Source organism: Rosa chinensis, chromosome 5 (assembly GCF_002994745.2).
Source record: "Rosa chinensis cultivar Old Blush chromosome 5, RchiOBHm-V2, whole genome shotgun sequence".
NCBI classification, from domain to species: Eukaryota; Viridiplantae; Streptophyta; class Magnoliopsida; order Rosales; family Rosaceae; genus Rosa; species Rosa chinensis.
The window spans coordinates 75,534,497-75,545,926 of record NC_037092.1 but is presented as its reverse complement, the minus strand read 5'-3'; the positions used below and the strand labels follow the sequence as shown (position 1 = coordinate 75,545,926).

At 38.5% G+C, this 11,430-nt stretch overlaps 1 protein-coding gene across 1 annotated transcript; it reads right to left on the bottom strand.

The window, feature by feature from the left end:
* Positions 1 to 359: 359 nt before the first annotated feature.
* On the bottom strand, positions 360 to 6,859 carry LOC112164076. The gene is made up of 6 exons (XM_024300316.1): positions 6,719 to 6,859; positions 5,194 to 5,775; positions 2,175 to 2,310; positions 1,286 to 1,907; positions 610 to 961; positions 360 to 401 (listed from the first exon to the last, which is right to left on the bottom strand). The coding sequence occupies exons 1-6, from the start codon at positions 6,857 to 6,859 to the stop codon at positions 360 to 362; spliced, it is 1,875 nt and encodes a 624-aa protein (XP_024156084.1).
* Positions 6,860 to 11,430: the final 4,571 nt, after the last annotated feature.

Here is an 11,430-nt window from a genome sequence, read left to right as displayed (position 1 = left end):
GTTGGAGGCAGAGATGGAGGAGGAAGAGGGTCAGTGCTGGTTGAAGGCGAAGAAGGATGAGGAGGAGGGTTGGATACTAGCCGGAGACGGAGGAGGGTGAAAACAAGTTGTGCTTGGTTAGGGTTTGTGGTATGAATGCAACTGTGAGAATGAAAATTATTGTTCCTTGCTTGTATTGTTTCAACTTGAACTTAACCACTCCGCATTTTTGTGATTCCCACAAAAATTTAAAAAAAAAAGTTTAGACACCAGCTAATTTACCAATGTCAATTTTTTTTTTTTTTTTTTTGAAAGGGGTTTGGAACCCAGCCTAGCTGGGAGGCTCAGCCCCACCCCCGATTCCATTTATTATATTAATATTAGTACTTTGCAACGGGAGGACATAAAACCTGAACCTCGTGCTACAATAGAAGCATTACAATAATCCTCGTAGAGAACATCCTGAATAATAGCATGTGTCTCATCTAACCAAACATCGTCAAGCAACAAGTAGCTAGCAAGGTGTGCAAGTCTATGTACAACACCATTTGCTTCACGGTAAATATGTCGAATTTCAACAGACTGAAAAGCAGATAAGTAATCTGTACAATCGTCAAAAACCCGACTTACCTCCGAGAAATTATCCTCTTCACTCTTGAGTGCAGCAATCAGAAGGGCAGAGTCGCTCTCAATAACTACATCCGACCAACCTTGGTGAATACCAAGCAGAAGACCCGCTCTGCACGCCTCAGCTTCCATATTAATCGTTGAGTGAGCATGCAAAAAAGGCCTAGCAATAGCGGCAATACCCGTGCCCAAGTCATCTCTGACCACTACCCCAATACCTCCAACACCACTGTCCACTTGAAAAGCTCCGTCAATATTAATTTTAAGTCTACCCCGAGGGGGGCACTGCCATTTTGTTAATGGCCTCTTCTTTTTACAAGCAACTTTCTGATGATATTTCTGGAACTCTTCCAGACTGCTAGTACACCACTATATCATGTGCATAGGTTGGAAGCAACCATCATTCCACACTATTTTATTCCTTTCAGTCCACACAGACCAAAGGGCCATGAAGAAGAAGTCAACCTGATTACTATTCAACATATCCAAAACGTCAAATAACTAATTCTTCAAGTCCCCAGCTGCATGTTCCTTTGCTTTCAATTTCAGTGGGCCCAACCTCCAAAAGCATTGGAGAGCATCACATTCTTTAAATACATGCAAGCTAGACTCATTGGTGGACTTACAAAACACACATGCAACATCCTGAATATGGAAATGACGTGAAAGAAGAGCTAACCTGGTTGGCACAATGCCATGCACAAGACGCCAAACCAGAACCTTAATTTTGGGTGGAACGTTAGCATGCCAGATTTTGGTCCAATATTTCCTCAGGGGTCCTCCCTGCTCCGACGCCGGCGAGGACGCAGTCTGCTCCATTTTCAACGAATGAAGAAATACATGATAGCCACTCCTCACATTGTATATCCCCTTCGCATCGAAATGCCATACCCATCTATCTGCAGCACCTCGGATACTCAATGGAATAGAAGCAATTGTGTCAACTTCTCCCCTAGTAAATAACTCCCCCAAAACATCAGTCAACCATTCTTTATCTTCATAATCAATAACATCCGCAACCCTCCAGGACTCGGTCCCTTCCATCACAGTAGAGAACGGACGAAAAGAATATGGAACCGAAACCCATGGGTCATCCCAAAGAGAAATAGTAGCACCATCACCCACTTGAATCCTCATACCCTTTTGTAATACTGCTCGTCCCGCTATGATGCTACGCCACGTATAGGAAGCACCCTTTTTTAACTCCGCCTCCATGAAGGAGCAAGTAGGGAAGTACTTTGCTTTCAACAACTGTGCGATCAATGTATTCGGTTTTTGTACCAACCTCCACCCTTGCTTGGCTAATAGCGCAAGATTGAAACAATGCATATCTCGAAACCCCATTCCACCCTCCGCTTTAGGTCAACACAATTTATTCCAAGAGAGCCAATGTATCTTTCGGACCTCATCCGAGCTTCCCCACCAAAATTGTGCCATCAACCGGTGCATCTCCTCACACATATGTTTAGGGAGTTCAAAGCAGCTCATCACATATGAAGGAATAGCCTGAACGACCGCTTTAATGAGTACTTCCCTGCCGGCCACTGATAACGTTTTCTCCCTCCAACCTTGCGTTCTAGAGCGGACTCTGTCGATCAAGAAAGAAAAAGCCTCCTCCTTCGAGTAGCTTATCTCAATGGGCAACCCAAGATACTTGTCATGTTTTTCCACTCTAGTGACCCCAAGCAAAGCAGCCAACTCCTCCTGAGAAACCAAGTCCACATTTTTGCTAAAAGAGATATGACTTGGATACACATTTACGCAAGCGTACGTATCGTTGTCAAGATAGGGAAATATTGTGCCCAAAGTTATCGTACCACGGGGATTAGTGGCTAACCCACAATCCTTGGGTAGTCGGAACTAAAGTCACTAAGCAAAGAAAAGCAATAGAAAAAGAAAATAAATAAAAATGTTATTCTAAGGCACCAAGTCTTAGCAATGCTCGGCTTTGATTTTCACCAAAGCCTAATCAAAACTAAGAACCTAGTGATGGATATGCACAAATGAGTGGAAAAGTTTAATGTTTGGGAGTTGATTTTAGATTAACAAAAAGTAATAAAATGTAAAGCAACTAATAAAAATGTAAAGAAATTAATAAAAGTGTAACCAAATAAATGGGAATGCCGGGTTAGGGAGGTTCCTTCACCAAATCTCATGTGTCAGAAGCTAATCTAATGTAGATGCATATTTCCTATTTTGGCGGTAGTCGTATCCAAGGCGGTTCAAGGCTCAAGGACCGAAATTCCCTTTCATGGTATTCCTACTCCGGTTCAAGGGTCGTAGGAACTCATTTGGCATGAATTAGAGCCGGTTCAAGGGTCTCTAATTCACATCAAGAGGCCTAGAGATCGAGGAATTAGACTACTAAGCGACCCGCCCGTGCAATCACGCAACGGGTGTAAATCACCATGCTTATAACCCCTCGAATACGAAATTGAAGGTTTCTAGCTTGGGAATTAGAGGGGGTCAAGCCTCTAACTCCGTCCTAGACATGCTCAAAATACACACCCTAGAGTTGACTAGGCTCTTAGACATGCATTTTAACCCAACAAAAATAGATATAAGCATCCATCATATGAAAATTGCATCATTACATTAAATTAAACATCTTTTACACAAAATTTGGGCTAGGGACACAACCCTAAAACCCAACAAGAAAATTACTCACAACCCATAATTATGAACATCAAAGATACAAAATTCAAAGGAGAAAAGAGTATAGAAGTGTAGGAGAAAACAAGAATAATCACAAATAGCTAAAAAGCTACCATAATTAATCTTGAATTACAACTCCTACAATTACCCAAATCTTGAATCTTGTAGAGGTAGAGGCCTTTGATGAATCCTTGAAGCTTTGGGTGAGTGATTCCTTCAAATCCCTAAAACAAAACTAAAGAAATATGGAAAATGGAGGAGAAGAGGATAGAGAGCAGAGAATGAGAAAGAGAGCAGCCCAAAGGGGCTGCCTCTGTTTTGTGGTGCAGTGCGGCGCCTCTGTTCTCCCCAAGGGGCCTCTCCGATGTTAGGAGGAAAAATAGGTATATATATCGGTGTGCAGCTGCAGGGTATCCTTCATTCAATGTGTGGCTGCTTGTTTTGCAAGGGAGAGGAAGATAAGGTCATGTGCTAGTGACGTCAGCAAATGAGAGAGAAAAAGGAACCAAACATATCAGCAGAATGAAATGAGAAATTTTAAATACACACCCCTAATCACTTAATACACATCCCTATTATTTTATATTTCAAATTAAATTTTGTAGGTACGTTAAATGACCAAAACAGACATCTTTGCATTAGAAAAAGAAAAAAAATTGTCATATTTTCCTTATATTATTCTATTTATGTATAAATAGTTAGATAAACACAACAAATTTCTATACATGGCCTCCCAATTTTGATACAAGAATAAAGTTAGAAACTATCTAATTTAATTTTTCCTCAAATAAATTGTAATTAGATGAGGTTAGAGACCATAATATTTAGAATTTCAAAATCAATGGCGTTAAATATTTTTAAAACATATAGCTTTACTCCCATTTTTTAGTTAATTTCCTTTTTTGTTCTAAGAGTCATGATTAATCAATTTATTTTCTAATATAAAACATCACATGTGAAAAAACTTTGTAATTGTTAATTTGTTTGGACCCTCTAATAACAACTATTTAGTTCCGCAACTATGAAGAAACTACTGGTATAGTTTTAGTTGAATGTTCAACTCATAATTTTATACTTGATTAACATGGTGTTTGGTGGATGAGAGCTCAAATAACACAAAGCCTATTTATATGCATCTATTTAAAGGGAACAATTATAAATCTTTATGGATTTCTCAATAACTAACACAAGCAATCAATATGGTCATTTACAAAATGTCAATATACTAGAATATACTAATCATATTAAATAGTAACCTAAATATAGTAAAAAAGTATGATATTTCATGATTTTTGAGATTAAGGGGTATTTTAGGTACTTTGGGTTGTGTATTTAGTAAATTACTAGAATGAGAAATTAAATGGGTGGTGTATTAAGTATGGAGTGTGTATTAAGTAATTAGGGGTGTGTATTTAAAACTTCTCGAATGAAATTGTGGTATGGGCCTTTGTGTGAGAGGAAAAATGATTAAAAGAATATGGTGGCCATGCTAGTGCACCACGTGATGAAGGGAAAGAAGGCAGCAAAATGGATAATTAACCAAAGGGGTTGTTTAATTAAATGATCGACATGTGGCAGCTCCCTTTTTGGATAAACCAAATTGGTTTAATTAATTGTTAAGCTGTCCCCATTCTTCAATTAAACTAAAATTAATTAGTTTAATTAATTCTGCTGTAATTCCCTCAAGTTTCGCCTCCTTTGAATGTACTTGTCTGAAGCTTGACTTTCATCTTTTTGTCGGAAACCCTATTTTGCTCCAATTTCGCACAACTTCTTCCGAAATCCACAATTCCGCTTATTTACTGCAAAATAAATAAAAATGGATTAGTTACATTATAATTGACTTGAGGATTAACTTATTTATAGTATTTTAGATACAATTACATGCATATAAATGCGTGTAATCAAGATACAACTCTTCTGGTAATTCACCTGTTGACCTGAGGCCAGCTCGTAGCCCCTAAGAATACTCTTCACTGTTTGAACATCAGCTACTTCCGCCTTACAAAATATAAAAGAATCATCTGCGAAAAAGAGATGACTAACACTAGGAGCCCCCCTGCAGATTTCCACTCTATGCAATGCATCATTACTCTCAGCATGTATAATAACTTTGGACAATACCTCTGCACATAAGAGAAATAGGTAAGGAGAAATGGCATCTCCTTGCCTTAACCTTCTCGAAGGAATAATACGTCCTCGTGGCTCTCCATTGACAATGAAGGAATAAGACACTGTTTTGACACTATCCATCACCCAACTAACCCAGACTTCACAGAAACCCATTCTCCTCATCACCTCCTCCAAGAAAACCCATTCTACCCGGTCATAAGCCTTACTCATATCAAGCTTCAGAGAACAATATTTCTTCTTGCCACTCCTTCGTCTTTTTAGGCAATGAGAGACTTCAAAAGCAACTAACGAATTATCTGAAATCAACCTACCAGGCACAAAAGCACTTTGGAATGGAGAGATAAACGAATCAAGAAGAGGCTTCAACCTATTAGCCAACACCTTAAACCAATGTCAATTATACACATACAAATTGGTAATTTCATGAACTGATGTTAGCACATGTTTTTACATTCCGTGCCATCCTGACCAATTTAATTAAGGCGATGTCTAATAATAATATTCTAGTAGTGTTATTTTTAGAGGTCTTTGTTGAACTGTAAAAGGATTATGTTTCTATTTAATTGTAATGCATGTGTATACAAATATGTCAACCAACTATTGTTGATGATAATTTAGACCTCAGGCCTCATTTGTTTCGCGGAAATGAAAGGAAATGAAATCAATTCCTTGCTCTTTTCAAGGGCATGGGAAATTGCAATTCCCATCATGTTTGGGAAGGCGAGGAATATGGTGATATATTTTTGTAATAAATGCATGAAACTGAGAGGGAAAGTAAATCCTAAGGTGGGTGGGGGGAACCATTTCCCCCCAATTTTCCTTTTACTTTGGGAACCATTTTCCTTTCTTTTGTCATTCCAAACATAGAAAATGACTGACTATCCTTTCCCAAAACCCTGATTTCGCAAACCAAACATGGCCTCGTTATACTACTAACGTACTATATTATTGTTTACACCCAGTTCTTCAACCTCCAACTCATCAAATCATTGTCGTTGGATGAATAATTGGTGATATTATTGTCAACTGATAAATCCATAAGTTGATAATAACAATATTATGTTGAGAACTTATTGGCTATTAATCATGTCATATATGGTAGATCTGATGCTTAAGATTTAAAGTTTGGGTTCTTGACAAAAAGCACCAAAATGAGCTAAAATTATCTCACTTACTCCAGCAAAAGATTTTTATCCTCAGTTACCCAATTTAATGTAAAAAGACAACTTTACCCTCAGCCTAATTAAACAATTACATCATCTCTCTCTCTCTCTCTCTCTCTCTCATGGCCACGTTGACGATCAAAGCAATTCGCTTTCTCAACCGATATCTTCTCCTCCTCCTCGGATTTCTTTGCAATTTCAACTGCCGCCAACTCTTCTCCTCCTTGACTATGCTGAATTGATTCGATGACTTCCTCGACCGGAAGAACAGGTTTACCTTCGAATGGATCAACCTCTTTCATTTTTTCGGCAAATTCAACCCTCTCTGGCTCTGATAAACCTCTTCGACTCTCAACCTTTCTTCAACCTGCATCTCCCTCCAAATCTGCAGAAAACGGTGGTGGTCGTCGACGGCGAGGGGCTGGCCGAGTTCTTCTCGATTGTTTTGGAGTTGCTAGACACGGCGGTGCCGAGCGTCGAGATGGTGAGGAAGATCGAGACGTTTTTGTTGAGGCCGAAGATCAGGCCTCGTCTCCTCTATCTCATCTGTGGAATTGTTTTTTGTTTTGGAGGATAGAATCGTTTGGATTCCTAACAGAGTAAAACTGAAACGCATCTATGGAGTTGTTGTGATATTTTTTTGTTTTGTAAAATAAGGGCAGAAGGCCCAGAAAGAAAGAAAACCCTTAAAGAAAAAAGGAAAAAATTAAGGGGCAATAAAGGTCTATTAGAGGGCAATTGACGTCTATTGGGAGACAGTTGACGTCTATTGGGAGACAATAGATCAATTTAACATGTAATCTCCTTTTTTTTTTCTTAATCAAAATTTTCTTTGTCTAATTTTAAGGAGATTAGTTTCCATTCTGGTGACCGAAAGGTTTATTGGGAGGCAATACAAGTCTATTAGGGGGTAATAGACGTTTTGAATTGATGTAATCTCCTTGTTTTTTTTTTTTTTTTTATCAAAGTTTTATTTGTCTAATTTTAGGAAGATTAGTTTCCATTCCGGAGACCGAAAGTTCTATTGGGGGGCAATAACCTTTCCAGCAACCTATGAGATCTCCGACGACCTCTTTGGGGACCTCTAACGAGGTTTTCAGAGAAGTCATGTGGGCACGGCCGGTGATGGGAATCCTGCGACCGAATTCCAACAAAAGTTGGCTGGAATCCGGCGACTGGTTACCTGATTCCGGCAGCCGGTGACGGGATTCAGGCAGCCGATGACAAGACTCCTGCGAAGTCTCCAATGGTCTCTCTCTCTCTCTATGTAACAAAGGGGTGAGGGTAGAATTGTCTAAAAAAAACAAAAAAAAACTTTATGGAGTATTGGGGAAGACCTCCTTAGAGTGTTTTGGGTAAGGGGGAATTAAAAAACTTAATGGGGTAAGTGAGACAAAAATCTATAGAATTGGGGTAAATGGATAAAAACCCTTAAAATTTTTATCACTATTAGAAGCATATGCCGATTAGAAGTTTATGAAAAGCTAGGTACGTAAACTAACAAGCATATGGAAAAGGTCCTGCTCCATGTGCAATCTTCTGTAATCTTAAGCATATGAAAGTTGCTGGGCCGAACAAATTGAAATATCTCTTCACATTTGTTGTAGCTCAACATCTCTTACGTACAATTGGAAGACCTTTGGCTACATGATTGTTTTAGCTTGGACACAAGCAAGGAAACAGTTACCAAGAAAACTCTAATCTTTCCCGAATTGAAGGACTTACTTCTGAGAGATCTTCCACAACCGACAAGCTTCTGCATTCCAACTGGAAGTGCCACTTCAGTGGATATTGAGTGTCCTTCATTGGAACACTTGTATGTGCACGACTGTCCTCAATTGTTGATCTCTGCTTCTGACTTCAACAGTAGGAATCATGTACAACTGAATTCTGGACATCTGATGTCGTCTATGTACGGAAGGTATGTGTTGTGCCACAAACTTCGTTATAAGCTAGTATGGAGTAAACAATGGTGTTCAGAGTCATTAACTGACCAACAAAATTATGTTCAACCATCATTTGATGTAAATTCAAAGGTGAAAAACAAAGGAACTCAACTAAAGTAATTATTTCCCCTGTTGGATTTCATCCAAGAATAGTTGAACATAATTTCCCTAGTCAGTTATTGACTAGGTGAATATCATTGGTGGAGTAAAAAATATCCCATCGCTAGTGACAACATGATGCCCCCTTCTTTCTTTTCTTTTTCCTGTTTCCTAACCTTGTCAATTCGTGATACGTAGATTACATATTCAGTCCAATGACATTGCCAACTCATTTTCTGTTTAATTTCAATTTGCTATCTGAATTAGGTGGTCTAATCTTAGAAGTTTGCCTATTCATATGTGCACGCAACTGAAAAATGTCTTCACATCCGATGTAGCTCAGTATCTTTTGCAATTGCAAGTTCTTCGCCTAACAAATAGCCATAGCTTGGATATTGTAGGTACAATTCTTGTACATGTCGTGTTGGCATTCCCATACAAAGTTATGACAGAGTCCCTTTACTAATCTCAGAGAATCAGGTAAATGCATCTGCATAAGCATGGGATTGCAACACATGGATTGCAACACGTGTTGCAATCCCCGAGTCAGTAGTTAGTTTCATTTGAAGTCCGATTTTGGAAAGTAGGTCTTGGGTTTTATGTAATTACGTTCTTAAAAGATTTTTGTTCATCAATCGTGGATTTTAAGTCCTAGGCATTTAGGATTTGTAGATTTTTTTAATTGATTATCTTTAGGATTTGGTGGATATCTTGGAGTAAAAGTTCTTTCCTAATAAAAGTCTAATTAGGATTGATTCTTGGATTATTGAGTTGGTTGCCGTTGGTCCATCATATATTCATAAATATACACGGTCAAAATAGGGACGCAAGAATTAGTTGGTGAATCTTGCTTGTTTGCCTAAGATAAAATCTTCACAAGAGTCAAAACCCTTGGTCCATGTTTAAGAGTTTTTGATCATTGCTTCATATGCATATCTTCTCTTGAGATCAGTGGAGGAGCTGTGAAGAAAGAGGAGCGATATTTGATGATCGTTCAAGTGAAGAAGTTCAAGAAGAAGGAAGACAAACTTTGTGTTAATCTTTGTCAAATCATTGTAGCCGAGCTAGTGCTATTCAAGGTTGTAAAAGAACATATCCTTCATAATAAGATGATTCTTATTTTGGGTTCTCAAGAGTAAGAGCCCCGCAGTGTTTTTAATCTCATATTTGAGATTTTCACTACGTAACTAAAATCTGGTGTTCTGGTTGTTAATTTTGGTTCTACTGCCCAGTAAGGATTGATCCGTGCACTACAATCCCCATTTTCCAGAAAATCACATTCTGTCCTTGAATTTTCAGATATAATTATTGAAGCAAGCGGGGAATGGTGATCAACAGAAAGATTGTCTTTCCAGAATTGAAGAGCTTACTTTTGCAAAATCTTCCACATCTGAAATGGTTCTGCAGTCCTACTGGAACTGCTACTTTATTGGATGTTGTGTGTCCTTCATTGGAACACTTGTATGGTGGCTCCCCTCAGTTGTTATTCTCTGCTTCTGACTTCAACAACAGAAACCATGTACAACTCAATATGAATAGGTGCATGGCCTGTCTCCGGGGAGAAGGTATGAGCTGCCATAAACGTCATTTGTAATTTCTTTGCTTTCATTTGTCATGACTTCATCAGTATATTTCCTATAGGAATACACACTGGCTAGTCCGGCTGCTGCATGCATAGATATCGTTATTGAGACACTTGTATATCAATGAAATTGCTGACTTATTTCCTTCTCTTTTGTTTTCAAATTGGCTATTAGATTGTTGACCGGGGAGAATTAGAACGACGCACAGGGAATTAGCAAAAAAAAGAGAAGTATAATGGTCCAGATGAAGATGAATGTGTAGTTAACTGTGTCATGCATGCTAATGCTGCAATGATATCTTCCCCTTCTTCTATGTGGATGGAGCCTGTTAATTCTGCTAATATGACTATGGGGTGTAGGAGCGATGGTTCACAACCATATTGGTGAGCCTATGGCGTGCAGCGATTTGGTCCATGCCATCTCATCACCTCTTTTGGGGTCCTTCCTTTTCCCCCTAAGTTAACAAAGCTTCTAGCTTTGTCTAATGGTTTACGGATCGCCAAAGACTGGTTTCAATGGGGTATTTGTTGAAACTGATGACAATGAAGCTGTAGTATCTATTGTTGATGGTGAGTTTTAGCTTGACGGATTTATTGTTAATGATGTGCACTATCTTCAAACTGTTGCCTCTGCTAATTGTGTAGAATATTATGTAAATATTTACTTTCCTTGTATGTGTAGATTACGTACTCTGTATAGTTGTATCTCTATATTATTTTCCTATTAGGATTACACTTGTATCTCTATATGCTCCTATTCGGAGATGAATAAAGTAGTGAAGTATTCTAAACACATCAAATCCCTAGAAGCTTAGGTGTAGATTGCAAATCATTTGAAGGAGTTTTCTCTTTTTGGTCACCCCCACACCTCTGTCACGGCTAAAACTCAGAAATTGAACAAAAAGGCTCTTCCTTAAGCCTTACAGTTCTTCAACTGACAAAAAACCATTGAAATCACCATAACTAGTAATTCGATTAGGGGATTTTCCTGGTGAGTAAGATACATCATCAATATGCCCCAGTGACGAATCGAAAACCTGAGCATGCAGTTAGTAGAGGGGGCTGAGCAAATCAATGATAACAGTGGACTTTGAAGCTTCTTTTTTTTTTTTTTTTTTTGCTCAACTAAAATGAATTTCATGGTGAGGCCCAAAGGCAAAAATGAATACAAATTTTTAAGCATATGTAAAGGTGGGCAAGTCTCTTATAATTAAGGTGCAAACTAAATAAAAAATGACAGCAGCAC